The sequence below is a fragment of the Podarcis melisellensis genome (assembly GCF_964234715.1).
Source record: "Podarcis melisellensis genome assembly, chromosome: 10".
Classification (NCBI taxonomy): domain Eukaryota; kingdom Metazoa; phylum Chordata; class Lepidosauria; order Squamata; family Lacertidae; genus Podarcis; species Podarcis melisellensis.
This window is the reverse complement of record NC_138542.1, coordinates 58,283,887-58,299,472: the sequence shown is the minus strand read 5'-3', so window position 1 is coordinate 58,299,472 and position 15,586 is coordinate 58,283,887. Positions and strand designations below refer to the sequence as shown.

Sequence of the window (15,586 nt, the reverse complement as noted above, 5' to 3'; positions counted from 1 at the left end):
CAACATAATAGCATAGGTATAAGGCAGCTTTTGATTTGACGTTCCTTCCTAAAATTGAAAACCTTCTGTAACACCTCCACCCCTCACTTCGGCTGAGGCTGCCTTCTAAAATTGTAGATCCAGAATCTCTTACTTAATGGTGTATTTTTCATTTGATAATGAAGGGGGAGGGAGGAAAGAGAAAGAGGATTAAGAGTGCACAATCCTATGTATTTCACTCAGTAGTAAGTTATGCTGAATTCAAGGCAGCTTACTCTCATTTGTGGGCAAGATGGGAGGCAAGGGAGGGGGAAGGAGGGTTCTGAGCATTATTTTCACTTGAAAATCCTGTGACACTTCCAAGTATAGCAGATCTACAAGACCGAGGTTCTGAAAATGCCTGAACAGTATTTAATAATAATGGTTCTGTTCTGAGAGTGCCTGTTGGAATCATGCATAGGATTAGGCTGCAAGAATATCAAAATGAAGCATGCCTGCTTTCATTCTTTCCTTTTCTACTATTAAGTATCAGATACTTTCACTTGGGCTAATCAGTGTGGGGACGATGTATCCGAGAATGGAGGGTTGGCGAGAACTTCTAAAAGGTATCCTTTCTGCACATAGAACAATATAAACAATAATAATCACTGTAACCAGGTTTTATGTTGTAATTTTAGAGCTTGGTGTTAATAAAACCAAGGTCCTTCTTGGTGGCTGCTCCCAGACTTTGGAACCCCCTACCTAGAGCAGTTAGACTGGTTCTCTCCTGGTTGTCCTTCTGCCAGCAAGTGAAGACTTTCTTGTTCCAACAGGCTTTTGGGAAATGACTACTTTTAATGAAAGTTAGCACCGTGCTATTTTTATCGTAATTATTTGTATAAAGTTAATAGATTTATATATGTATATAGCCTTAATTCTATCAGTGTTGAATTGTTTATTATAGATTGTTTTTTCTATGTTTTAAACAGTTCCTATTTTTATCTGTAAACTGCCTTGAGAGTCCCGTCAGAAAAAAGGACAAAGTATAAATAAAGTAACACAGGTGTAAATTGTGTTACCGTACAAGCAGACCACTTCAGTGTATGGTTTCATCAGAAGATGCAGCTGGTAATCAAAACTAGCTCTGTCGCCAAGCAGCCACTCCCAGTAGTGGCTGGATGTGGCAAAAGAAAAAGAAAGAGTAGATCCCACAAACCAAAAGCTTGCCCCCTCCATTTGAAGTATCTGTTCCTTTGTGTAAGTTTGCTTTCTCTAACTACTAATTCAGTGCTTATTTCCTATGCTCTTAGCCACTTCTTTTCTGCACCTGCAAAAAATTTATTAGTAAGGATGGGTACATCCAGTCCATTCTGTGACAGGAATGCAGCCAAAACATGTCACTGACCACTATATTTAGCAGATCAATTCTGTTTAAACCGGTCTTATAAATCTACACTACTACAGCTGTGTTAGTAGTATTCATTTTAGCAAGTACAAGCTACTAAGTACTATATAAAAAAAGGTAAAGGGACCCCTGACCGTTAAGTCCAGTCGCAGACGACTGTGGGGTTGTGGCACTCATCTCGCTTTACTGGCCAAGGAAGCCGGCATTTGTCCGCAGACAGCTTCTGGGTCATGTGGCCAGCATGACTAAGCCACTTCTGGCGAACTAGAGCAGTGCATGGAAATGCTGTTTACCTTCCCGCTGGAGCAGTACCTATTTATCTACTTGCACTCTGACATGCTTTCGAACTGCTAGGTGGGCAGGAAGTACTATATATACTCTGGCCTTAAAAACTGTACACAAGCTTCAAAGCTCAGCAGTCTAAGGTCACCCAGATAACAGTTACCCACAGAACAGACTGTTCATCTGCCAGTGAACTATATTCATTCTTAGAAGTTGCACAACAGGCTTTAAATGAACCCTACATCAAAGCACTGGCATTAGACATATTGTTAGAAACAGAAAACCTGGAGCCACTTACCTTTTTTCCTTTACAAAGTTTTTAGGCAATTCCACATACATGTAATATTTGTTTGTGCCAATGTATTATGCCACCCAAACCTTAGCAGTGGTCCCAAACAGAACTTAAAGTCAGAGTGAACTTACAAAAGTTCTTATACTTAATTACATACAAAAATATATGTTCTCTTCTGATTTGGGGGAAGGAGGAAAAGGGGAATTTCCTGTAATGATTAGAAAGCCAATTACATTTATTAAGCACCTTATAGTCATTATGATACTGACTGCTAAATCATCAGCCTAGCAATGGATTTAAATGATACCATTAACACTCCTGTAAACAGACCTTCTAAATCACTTGGCTGAGTGTTGGAAAAAATAGGATAGGATCATTGGACTGCTTTATGTGTGTGTTTATATATTAGTACATCAACTAGAACTGATACAAGGAAGCTAAATTGAAGGGTTATTGTTTCTTGGGTTTTCTCCCAATCACACAACTGAAGGAGGCACTGTTCTACTTGCACCCTGTGTTCATATGTGGAGGCCAAACCAAACACTCTTGGATCCAACAATCCTCTTGGATTCCTAGGTAGCAGCCTGTGACAAAGGACTTTACAGCAACTTTGGAGGTAGACTGATTGTGGCCCTCTCTCAAAACCCTTACAACTTATTATAAACCCTGGTAATCAGTTCACCTTCTTTTGAGATTCTTGTGCAGGGTTGTCCCTGGAGACAGTTCAAGAACTTCAGTTGCTCCAGTACACAGTGGTAAGATTTGTCAAGATTCTCCAACATGAAGCATATTTGACACACACAGTAACAGAACCACTAGTTATCTCTTCATTTCTGGGATAAATTCAAGATGCTGGGGTGTAGTTGTTTTTAAAACCCCTTAATGGCCTGGGTCTTGGACACTGTGGAATTGCCTTCTCTGATAAGAACCATACCCCTATAATTGTTAACTTATCCCTAAGTTGTTCAAGGAGGTTTGATGCAACTCCCTGGCTAGATTTCTGAGTACCAATTATTATTTACCTTTTCCAGTTCAGAAGATTCAGGTGGCTCCACTAGGAGGGGCCCCTGCTCACTGGATTGGTCACTATCAAGGATTTCCTGCCCAGCAGGATCGGGCATGTGTCCCTTCCTGAGCCGTAGTGCTGGCTCCAGAATGCTGCCATTCCCGAGATCCGTTGATTCGTTCATGAGACCAGGGTCTTCTCAAGAAAGGTTCTTATTTTCTCCGGCAAGAAGCAATGACAGATTGGCTAGTCCTGAAAAAGGAAACAAAACTGTCATTGATAAACATGCCAGCCTATAATTACGTTAACATCCAACTTATAGTCACTTTTGAAGATGCTGAAAGCCAACCATAGAGAATTCACATTTCCCTAGGACTGAAGTAAATAAGCTTTAGAGGAGCATCTCTGGTGTTATGAAAGGTAAAAATTACCAATTCCATGATTCAATTTAAATACAGAGCTTTTTAATATGTAGCACCAATCCACTGCAAAACAATGTGGATATTGTTCACTGCAAACCCTATCTTGACATTTGTTTCTCAGTTAAGCATGATCACAAGACCAGAGGTTATAGCACAAGGTTCTGTCAACACACCAAAGCATGTGTCCTATACACCTCCTAAAGGGAGTGAAGACTACCAAAAACTAGTCAGAAATACTTGTAAATGTCATCATTTTGATAGGAAAATCTTGTACTCAGCTGACATACGCTTAAACAATTATCTTGAATGGTCTCCACTTCTGTATTGTATGTGCATGTCACAAATGGAAGACAAAGGTTTTGCAGAGACTTTATAGCTTGTAACTAATCTTCAAGCTTTAATTAGTAAGAAGCTTTAACAGATTAATCAGGCAGGGCAATTTTAATGATGAGTCAGGGAAGACACCTAGCCATTGTTCAAGGTTGTTCTTGTCTACAGTAAGCCTGTAATTTATATGGGGGCTATGATCTGGGGATCACACCTAAAGCCAAAATTGCCTATAGTCAAAATCCACTGGGTTCAGTAGCAAGTGGGATTGCCAAAGCCATTATTCCTGAAACCCTGCCCCCTTTCTGCCATGTCATACATAAAGCTGAATGTGTGTACATTGCAGGCTTGCTGTATTAACATATTGGAATAAAAAACTAAATACAGAAAAAGGCCTTTTACATTGATGGACAGCTTTTGTATTTTAAGTTTTCTCTCAAGTCTTATGGCTCTATTAAATGTTCAAATGCTCTAACAATAGGACATTACTGTAACCAGAGCACTAATAAAAGCAGCAGCATGCACTACATTCAAAAAGCAGAGAGCCCTTAGAGAATCATGCAATTCACCAAGATGCTTAATTATTTTATATAAAAACAACAACCATCAACCTTTCTTCTGCCAATAAAGACCAGTCTCCTGGAGGAAACTTTAATGCCTGACATACTACTGTAATACCAAGCATTCCTAGGTCTTTCTGCTTTATGGAGAGGAGCCCATCTGAGGTCACTTTCAATGTAACAATGAGAATGTGTACAGTTCCTTCTTGTCAATGGGGGAAGTAACACTTTGCTAACAAAGAGACATCAGTAATACCAAGACTCCAGCAGACAGAATGTGTGTCCCCAATAGCTGCTTTTTGTTACCTGTAAACTGCTGATAAACACAATAGCTGAGTTTTTCAAACAGCAAATTGCCTAGGCAGACAACAAACTATTAACAGACAAAGAAAAAGGTGTCCAGGGACTAGTAAAATTCCAGAGTTGTCTCCAACACAGAACTTACATACAACATGGCCTCTGATAAAATGCAATGGCAATATGGACAGCCAGTGTGCCTGGCTGTTAACCAGAAGGTTAGTGGCTCAAGCCCACCCACCCAGGGATGGCTATGGGCAGGATTTCTGCATTGTAGGGGTTGGACTAGATTATTTTGGGGGTTCCTTCCAACTCTATAATTCGTGTTTGAGGTTTCTTTTGAGAGCCAGGAGATTATTTACAGAACAGTTCTTAGTAGTGTATAGTGTCTGTCTGTCTGTCTGTCTGTCTGTCTGTCTGTCTCTCTCTCTCTCTCTCTCTCTCTCTCTCTCTCACACACACACACACACACACACACTCAAGCCCTGTCAACTCACACTGGCCAGGGCGGAAGGTGGGTCGAGTTTCACTATGACAGCACCAGGGCTGGTGTAGCTGAGGATCTCTTGGAGATCTGCAGAACTTTGGATCCAAAGCCTTCAGCATTCCATTTCAGGGCTTTCTTGTTAGCTATTACCTTTCTGCCAGATAATGTCAGCAGTAAATAGAGGTGCATACAATATTTAACCTTTAGCACTAGAAGCACATATGCACCTTTGGTCATGGAAATGCTCTTCCGTGTGCCACAGTCATTTTAAGTTATACAACCAAGGATTGAGGCAGCAGATAAGTAAGATTACATCACCCATGTTAACTGAAACACATGGCTAGAAAAACACCAGCTCTCCTTTCCACAAATTTGTAAGATTGGTAGAAGGAATGTGCAATGAAAAGTGTTACAAAAATGCTTTCCTGTTCCCTACTTTCTGTTAACAGTTACTGCCATTATTGACCATTAGGGGAAGAGAGTATAGGCATCTTAAAACTCAACTAACTAGCTATCTTAATGCCACAGTGATGCAACCAGAGCAACTTCAGAGTATGCAACAACAGACCTTGAACAACTGGTTCAGACATATACAGCAATTAAAGGGTGTGACTGACCAGCAATGTAGCCATTATAGACTAGTAGCTTTTTCATGTGGAATCAGATATAGAACTGTGTTTGCTCTGCTTACAAGTGTGAGGTCATGTGCTAATTTTAGTTATAACTTGGGTTTGCAAATTCAGAGTTGCAAAAGGTCTGCCCTTTGTACTTTTTATGCAGTAGAGTTACACAAGAGATAAGATATGTGGTTTATATAATAGATTTCTCAGACAATTAGAATCTTGTATGGAAGAGGGCTGAATCAGAAAGATAAATACACAAGTTAATATTTGTATAGGTCATGTCCACTGGTACAGAGTGAACCATATAATGTCATTCTAATATAATGTTACAGTTGAAGAAGGGCATTCTTGAAAATATATTAAGTGATGCTATCTGAACATTAATCCCATATGCACATTCCAGATCAAGATAAGAATCAATTGGTGCACTAAAAAAAATGCACTTTAAGCAGCATAAATATGGCATGGCTATGAGCAATGACCCCAATGGAAGATTCACAAGCATGGTGCCTTGAATGATGGTTAGGGGAGCCGCAGCAACACTGGTCTCTGTCCCCCTTTCCTTCCCGCCCTCCTCTGATGCCCCCTCGCATCTCTGCCTCCCAAAGGCTTGCACAACTGTTTATTGCAGTAGCCCTGGCTGTAAGCTCCACAGGCAAATGGTGCCTCTGGGAGGCACCTCTCTTTGGGGCAGTTCACAGACCAGGGACTGTGGAAGCTGCTCAGAGGTCTCCCAAGGAGAGGGGAGAGGAGATGGAGGGAACACTCCACAAGGGAGGGTATTCAAAAAAGGGTGAGAGGCTGCCAGCTCTGCAAGCAAGGGGTGACATAACTGGGCTCCTGAGCCCCACAGGGGTGCCACTGCAAGCATGTAGTTGGTTAAGGGAACAGTGGACTCAAAAAGGTTGAAAACCTCCACCTCAGAAGTTTCAGGCTCTCTTGTTTTGTGTATATAAATGTTTGTGGTCACAGTGAAAGATAGTTCATTGTGTATCTATCAAAATATATCCCTCCTAGCCTTCTAGTACAAATATTTGCAGAAAGAGTCAATATAGGCTATCAAAGTTATAATCATAAAAACGCAAAAGAACTATAATTTTGAATCACTCCTCTAGCCTTCAGAACTACTCTGGCTGTCTGGTATCAAATCCCAAATCCTGTCAATTTTTCTTTGCTTCCCAACCCAAACTCCTGTTTCAGTATGTCAATAGTTCTGTGCTGACACAAATACAGGGAGGGGGGGATGTTGTTATACTTGAACTCATGCTATCCATTGGATGATATTTAACTACATGATTGATAAATGTTGAGATTTACAATTAAGAGTGGTTGCAGTTCTGTATTACTACTCTCTGTAGCTAAACACAGAACCTATTTCATTTAAGTACCAGGGCAGACATAACACGGTCATGGCACAACATTTACCATTTGATCAAAACCTGTGGCATAAACATTTTCCATGACAAATGCAAAGCAGTCTATAATTAACATTGTAATAACTCTAATTTAAGCACGAAACAAATATAAAGATTTACTCCATTCAGATATGATTATGTGAGCAGAAGTTTGAAGGAAAAGTATTTGTCAAGAGACAGTCAAAGTTAAGAATAGCACTCTGGTCACAGCCATGTTTGAACTGTTGACAAACGTGACTATTTTCAGAATAATAGAGCCTGAAGTACCATATAAGCCAGAGTAAAGTCAACCCTTAAGAATGCAACGTTGTCTCATTTCCTTTTTTAGAGCAGCATTTTGCTACAGAGGACACACACACAAAAAGACAAGGAGGTACACACATTGGCCTTAATGCAAAGATTACAACTTGGCTCAATGAGTTCCAAGAAATAATATTATCATAAAAAATAGAACTATGATATTGACAATTATCATTTGTACTCTAAGAAAACTTGAGCATTTTGTGGGTAGTAAGTCCTTGGCAGTTGTCTATGCTCTTCAAGTAGCATAGGGCTCTTAAAATCCATTTGCTAGTCCATCAGACCAACTCAAAGATGCATACGTCCAATCATGTACATTTACATGTAAAGCAGATGAGAGATTGTAATCACTAAGGGAGACAAGCAAAATGCCAGGATTTAAAAGTTTAAACTTCTATCCAGTGGCATGCAATTTATAAAGCTAGACATTCAAAGTATGGGAGATATCGTAGATATAGCCGCCCAGAGTGGCTGGGGAAACCCAGCCAGATGGGCGGGGTAGAAATAATGAAGTTGTTGTTGTTGTTGTTGTTGTTATAGCTCAGAAGAAACAACTGAGTAAGCCATTCCCTATTAATTTCCCTATCAGTTTTTCAAGAAATGCAACTGAGAGCACAGCCCAATTACCATATAAATACTATTTACAAATCCCATATTACAAACCATACATAAAATCTACAGAGACACTCCTGGAATAGGCTTCAAAAGTCTGTGCAACCACAGAATGTTCAATCTGAAGTAGTTCTGTCCTACTATGACTCTGCATAGAATTAATATATGTCAGAATCCAAAGCTTATTTAACTATGCAAGGCGAAGCATTTCAGACTGTTGAATAAAGAAAACTAAGGATAGTTGATCCAGCTCAGAGCACTACAGAATCATGTTTACTCCCTACTGAACATTTAATGGCCTTGAAGGATATACTGTACAAATAAGTCAAAGGCTGTCTACATACTAAATAAATGGATGTGCATTACAAGTTTTGAGGCTTAGATATTCAGTAGTAGTGTAGCTTTTGGTGTAATGAATAAGAAAAATCATGCTGGAGAAGGAGAAAATGCCACTATCCTACACCACATCACCCAAAAGGCCAAAATACCAAAATTCTCTCTGGCAATTCAAAACTTTTAAATATTTGAAGTATACAAATAAGATTTCATAAATGAATAAGATCCACAATGCTACCAAACCTATCCTGCAGTTTGCACTAACTGTTAGGTAAAACATTTAACAATCATACCCTTTCCACATTTACTGAGAAGTAAATTATACCAATTTCAACAAAAATTATTTCATGATAAATACAAAGGACTACAGTTTAAGAAATTAAACCACAGACTGAATATTAAACTCCAATAAAACAAGACATAAGGGTAACATGAAACACAAGTGTTTCATCTATTATACACACATCCTGGCAAGTAGAACTTTCAGAATTTCTTACCCCTGCTATCTTGACAAACAGATACAGGCAAGATGTTGTTCTTTAACCCAGTTCAGGGAAAACTGATCTTGGCATTCACCAAGTGGAAGAAATTACCAACCCATGCATAGATCCTTCAGGAGATAAAAGCCAAAACTCCACCTACAGCAAAACTGCATTGGATGCCAAACTGTTTTTCCCCTACAATATATTGGACAAGTTTAATCTCAATTTGCATACGGCATGCCCATTAAATATCACAGCTCCTTTAATAGGGCTACACTTCAAACTGAAGGTGCTGTAAGCATGTACCCAACAATTCTTTATTATATTTGTTTACTTTAATTACACCACCACAGTGCTATACAGTAATTAAAAGTGACATTGTTGTAAAACTGGTTACTTAGTTGTACAATGTGGGCTTACTTAATCCAAAAGATGCTTCTGTTGTAAACCATGAGCTTAGCCAACCAAATATATAATATCCATATCTGAAAATTACTCAGTTGAAAATCTATGGACATCTTATTTTGCTCACCCAGCTCCAAGGACACAGGTAGAACCTGACAAACAGGACTGATTGAGGAAGAGAAGATATCTATATCTGTTGCATAATGTTCAAGTATATATTAATACTTTAGAGCAGTCAAAGCAAAACAGCAAAGAGTAGTGTGGTGGGAATATGTCCTTACCTAAATACAGAGGCTTTTTGCAGTGAAGTGAGTCTCCTTTCAGAGCTGTATTTAGAAACATAGACTGTAGTCTTTGTAAATTTTAAGATGGGCTGTTCTAAGGACAATACTTCTACATCCATTTTAGAGGGATGACCCATGCATGGCCATACTACCCACATGAGGTAGAATGAGTGAGATAGTGATGGATGTAGGATTGCCCTCTAACAACTACACCACATTGCCTAAATTTCAGGGAATGCCCAGCAGCATGATCCACTTCCTTTACTTACCTAGGGTAGAAAAATATAGTGGTTTCTTCTAACTTTTCGTATTAGTACAATATACCATATTTTTCGCTCTATAAGACGCACCAGACCACAAGACGCACATAGTTTTTGGAGGAGGAAAACAAGAAAAAAAATATTCTGAATCTCAGAAGCCAGAAGAGCAAGAGGGATTGCTATGCAGTGAAAGCAGCAATCCCTCTTGCTGTTCTGGCTTCTGGAATAGCTGCGCAGCCTGCATTCGCTCCATAAGACGCACACACATTTCCCCTTACTTTTTAGGAGGGGAAAAGTGAGTCTTATAGAGCAAAAAATACGGTAATTCCTTGCCAGTGGTTCAGCAATGGGGAGGGGGCAGAGGAGGAGAGACCAATATTTATTTGAGGCCTACTAGTTCTGACAGAGTTCTCTGCTGTTAACAGCACCTCTTAACTATCATTCTGACAACAATCCCATGACAGTGAAACAAGAGTAAGTTTTCCAATGCAAAAATGCTCAAAGACCAGGTGTTTACAGATAAACATGCATACAATTGAACTATGTGTTTTCACCTATTGTTTATGTAGGACTGTAGGCTGGCAAAAGCAAAATCATTTTATTTTAACTTAAACATTTATTAGATCTTTAATTTCAACTCTGAAACATCCAAGTTAACTAAGAGGTAGACATGGCAGGCTGGGCACCTTCAGAAACAAAGTACTCAATGCAGAGAAGGGGCTAGAACTCAGACCGAACAGCCTTGGATCCATAAACATGCAACAAGTAATAGCTGATTTGCAATTTCTTAGTGGAATACTTTATGCCAACTGGCCAATGTGGACTACTACTTTTTAAAGCGGGTGAGGATTTATTTCCAAAGGGAAATGTAAGCACCTCTTTAAAAATGTAGGCAACACACAGGCAGAAGTCCAGTGCACTGTACACATTGGTAAGCAAGCTTTTTAAATAGTGCTCGGCAAGCTCATTTCGAGTGCTTTATGCAACTAAAGTCAACAACCCTTTCACCTAAAATTTGTCCCAAAGAGTCTTCAATACTGGTGGCAAACTGTTCTAGACACTCTTGTGTAATAGTACTCCCTTCCCCTGGCTATGCATACACAAGTTACTGCTTAACAATGAATGAGCAGAGCAAAGGGAGTGCAGGAGAGGCAGAAAGGGAAGATGTGAAGGTGAAAAAGCTGCCCAATCAAAAGCTGTGTCCGGCTCATACCAGCATGGCACAATGTGTGTGTGTATACAGGGGAGAGGGGGTTCCTTCTTAACTTTGAAGCCACTTTTTATGGATTTTATCTCCCACTGCTCCCAATGGGACTGAAATAATACATTAGAGTCAGGCCTCACTTACTTTTCCTGCACTCTGGGAGCTTGCTGGGAGACCTAGAGGGCTTTGTATCTAGCAGGCCCAAGGCCTCCCCTGATCCACTCCCTGCAATGTGGTGACTTGCCAGGGAAGATCACTTTCATCCCTCTGCATAGGTGGACTGGGAGATCTATTGCTGGTGAAGGGTGAGTAATAATAAAAATAATTATACAGCCCTTGGGGTGCCTGCCCTCTATGTGAACAGGGATACAGGTATTAATAAGAATCCTTATATAATAATCCTTAGCAATATTTCACTTTCTCACTAAAAATACTTAACAATATTTATTCTCTTTTCACTTCCACACCTTTTCAGGTCAGCAGAATGTAGGTCATCTGATTGACTCAACAACTCTGTCATTTGAGTCAAACTGTTGACCAAGGAACACATGATGAAATCTCTCAGCTGTAAGTCTTAAGAGCCTGAGCAGTGAATAAACATATGTAACACATATGGTGCAATCTTATAGTCTCTGAAAGATGCCAAAGGATGTTTCTGGATCTCCCTCTCAAAGGGTGGTAAAAGAGGTCTGCCATTGGAAAAGGAGATCAGGCCATGCAAGCATCCTAGTTGCAGTAGGATCTGCAGCAGTGCTACTCTGGTATCAAATAGGGATGGAAAGAGATGTGTTAGCTAAACTGGATAAAGAAAAGGTCCTGTGCTTGTTAAGGAGCAGCCAAAGATGAGAGAATATATTCCTTCTAAGACAAATGAAAACCTGCCAGGAAGCAGGTGACTTCTAGTTCTCTTCCCCCCTAGGAGAAACTGAGAACATAAGATTAAGATCAAAGGTGGTTTGTTACCTATCAGCCGCATTAGACTCTCTGAGTATTACATGGCAGGTAAGTGAAAACACGAGACACAAAAATAATTCACATGACTTGTTGTCAGAGGACCAACGCTAGCCGGTGGTAATGTACAAAAGTCTTTATTGGAGTTCAGTTTCCATTTACAAGCCGCAGCGTGCAGCTCTACATCTAGAACCTAGACCGGCGAAGCTCCGTCTGAGTCTCCGCCCCCTGTACACCAGTTTAAGACCCTGGCCTTACTCCACCTCTTCCGTTGTTCTTTCCTCCTCTGGGTCCGTCTGCCCCCCGGGGTCTCCTCCTTTCTGGACTCTTCTGACGCTGACCCCCCTGACTCTTGTCCCTCCTTCCGGCGGGCTTTAGGACCTGGTTCCCTATCCGGGCTACCTGCTGTGCCACTTGCCTGTACATTTGAACTTGGCGCGCGCGCCCAGCCGGTAACCTTCCTCTTGACCGTTTCCGCGCTCTCCGATGGAGGCGTGGTCAATCCTGACTCATCTCCTCTCGCTGGTGGTGAACACCCTGGTCCCGATACCTGGGACTCCTCCCCCCCCCACTGTGCTCTGGTGGGGAAGCTGGTCCTGATTTCCAACTGCTGCTCTCTGAGTCCCCGCTGGCCCCTTCCTTCTGGGGTGTCCCCCTTGGCACCCCCCTTGCCCTGGCCATAGGCGCCCCCTTCTGTGAATCTTCCGATTCGCTGGAGAGACTCAGGGAATCCCTCGGACCACTGTCATCGCCTACGCTCCCCTCGGATTCCTCCCCCTCGCTCTCCATTTCCTCCCTCTCCTGTGTCTCTGCTCCTGAGCCCCTGACACTTGTGAATACAGGAAGCTACCTTATACAGAGTCAGACTATTGACTCACCTAGCTCAGTACTGTTCACACTGACTGGCAGTGGCTCTTCTGAGCTCCAGCCTTTATGGTAAAAAAAGTTCACAATATTGCTCATATATATATTTTGGTCCCGATTTAATTACTTATCATAAACCAATTTTTTGCTGTTCCATTAATCCTGTTAAAAATTTGGCTCTCACTGATATGCTGATATGATTTCCACTAAGAACAGAATAGTCACTTATTCTTATTAACAGAGTGGTTTGTAAACAACTTAGGATAGCTTTTTATGTTTTTACACAAGTGACAACTTCCTATGCAATCAAACTTGTGTATTGCTACTGTGGAGCTGTGCATCACATGACAGGGGAAATAATAAGTCTACTTACTCAAAAAGTGTGAGAAGGGGGGAGACATGAGTCACTCATACTTCCTGCCACTACTTTTGTGTTAAGATGTGAAGTTACCCTTTATGCAGTTTCTGTATAAACAAGGAATATGTTTCTTGGTAACAAAGCTATAAATAATTAGATGCCCACTTTGGGAGAATCCTAAACCTATATGTGAATGTAAGGACTGTTGAAGTCAGGGCCGCATTTGGGCGTTTCTATGAGACACTAAGATTTAATTCAACAAACAGCAGTGATGGATACAAACCACCAAAAAGGTTAACTGTTTGTGAAAAAGCAACCAGAACAATGTTGCAAGTCACCGCAAGGACATTATTTAACTTCTGTTTTGTCAATCCTTTGAGTGACACTGTACTTTTCAGACACACTATGTTTCATATATGAGAATACAGAGGTTTTAAATATTTTTTATTTTGTTTTGGTGAAGTTGGTTGTACACTGCTCTGAGTTTCTGAAAAAGATTGTAGCCTTGGTTTCTGGTGTGCCAAACCGTCATTGATTCTTTTTGCCACTGCAGCCGAAAAGTTACTATTCTAGAATCTGCTCAAGATTCCATAACTAGGTAGATTAACTTCTCATTTATGATACACATACTTATTCATTAAGTTCAATTACACTTACTCCAAGGAGTGCATAGGCTTTGAACATTAGTTTTGCACATTCTCAGGAAAATATTGCAGTACCAATTTTACAAAAGGCCAGGTGTGTTAAGATTTCTGAGTAAAGCAGTATTTCCAAATATAAAATACATGCAAACAGTTGTCATTTACAAATATTTCAAATATGTGTAAGCTGTACCTTCTGCCAACAGAAACAAGTACACAATTGTTGATACCAAGCCTTGTCCATAATAGCTACGGTACATTTTAAGCCTAGCACACACTCCACCAGAGTAAAATAGTTCTCTGGTTGTACTTGTACTTTCTCACATCAGTATTTTATCAGTTTCATTTTCTTGTCCAAGTTTACTCCTAGTGTACAGTACAAAATACCCAGACAACTGACATTCTCAATAGAAATGTTGAGATTCACAAGTAGCCCTCTGCATGTTTGTTGAAACGGAAGTCCTCAAAACTACTTAACACTTCATTTCCTCAAATTCTGCTAACAGCTGTTAAGTAGTTTACAAAAACAGGACCAGTGCTTTTCACCTCAAGTGTTGTCACCATTTGGGAAGCAGGAGCCATCTCCTAAAGTGATGATTAACAATTAAGACTACCCAAATGCGTGTGGAAAACCAAGAGCAGGTCCATGTTTACTCAGAAGTAAGCCAGGCTGCCCAAGGGGCAGTGTGTCAATTGTGTTTAGGATGATAACCATGGTTACTTGGGGGGGGGGGTAGGAGAGCGGGAATGGAGTTGCTTGGTTTTTAAGTTCTTTCTTTTCGTCTTAAACTTCCAGAGATATCAACTAACAGGCCACAAAACCACACACCGTAATAAAATTCGTGAGCCCTTTAAAAAGGTGCCACAAAATTTCGCTGGTTTTGCGTCTTTAGGGCGGCAGAAAAGCCTTTTTAAAAAATACCACTGTTTGCTTGTTAATTAATAATTCCATTACTTCAGTATACCCAAAGACTCAAACTATACAGGTGTATTAGCTACCGGATACAACACTGAAGGGAGTTGGTCATTTATTTAAAAAGTAAAACTCTTGGGCATTTCGCGAGAGGCCGAAAGGCGTTCGCAGCCACTTATCACAACAGCTCCCGGGGTGGGAGAAGAGGCGATAAGTGACTTGCCCAAGGTCAGCAGCAGCGCCCAAGAGGAGGGGCTCAAGTGCAGGAAATCGAGGTCAACCGGCAGAGAGCGCCCCGCGAGCACCACGACCCCGCGGCCTAAGGAGGCCCTGAGCGAGGAGGTCGGAGGTCGCACCCCCCCCACCCCGCGGCCTAAACCGGCCGAGGCCCCGCCGCCCGCTCCTGAGGGGGCGCCCCAGCCCCAACCCGGAGCCCCCCAGCCCCTCAGCCCGGCTTACCGGACGCGCCTTCACTCCGCTGCCCAGCTGTGTCCGGCGCTGAGGGGGGTCGGAGGGAGGGAGTCCCCACGGTGCCGCCGGCGCCTCCGGGAATCCCGCCCCCTCCGCCTTCACTCGCCACCTCTTTCAGCTCTCCCGTCGCCTCCCCTTTGCCCCGGAGCGCGTCATCATCGCAAGAGGCTCGGCGAGCCAATGGGCGGCGGAGCGTCGTAATCGGAGTACGCGCAGGCGTCAGCCACGCCGGGAGGACGTGCTCGGGGGAGGAGGGGCGGGGAGGCTCAGCCCAAGGGCACCCTGGGACGTGTAGTTTTCCCGGAGGCGGGCGGCTTGAGCGCGTGACCCTGCCGAAACCGAAGGCGCCGCCTCCGCATTGGTAGGAAAGTAGGTCGCGGGCTCTTAAAGCGTCCTTTCGCGCCAGGCGTTAGTTCTGGCTCGGCGGCCGC

At 41.9% G+C, this 15,586-nt stretch overlaps 1 protein-coding gene across 2 annotated transcripts in view; it reads right to left on the bottom strand.

Annotated features, from left to right (window-relative positions):
* Positions 1 to 15,306, bottom strand: part of ADIPOR2 (adiponectin receptor 2) — a 34,149-nt gene extending 18,843 nt beyond the window's left edge. Inside the window, exons 1-2 of one of the 2 annotated variants that reach the window (XM_081927317.1) lie at positions 15,144 to 15,306; positions 2,960 to 3,195 (exon numbers count right to left, since the gene is read on the bottom strand). In XM_081927317.1, coding sequence (XP_081783443.1) covers positions 2,960 to 3,127 — 168 coding nt within the window. In that variant the 5' untranslated portion in view covers positions 3,128 to 3,195; positions 15,144 to 15,306. Of the gene's footprint in view, positions 1 to 2,959; positions 3,196 to 8,819; positions 8,966 to 15,143 lie in introns of those variants that run through there. The other variant, XM_081927316.1, reaches the window with a different exon arrangement.
* Positions 15,307 to 15,586: the final 280 nt, after the last annotated feature.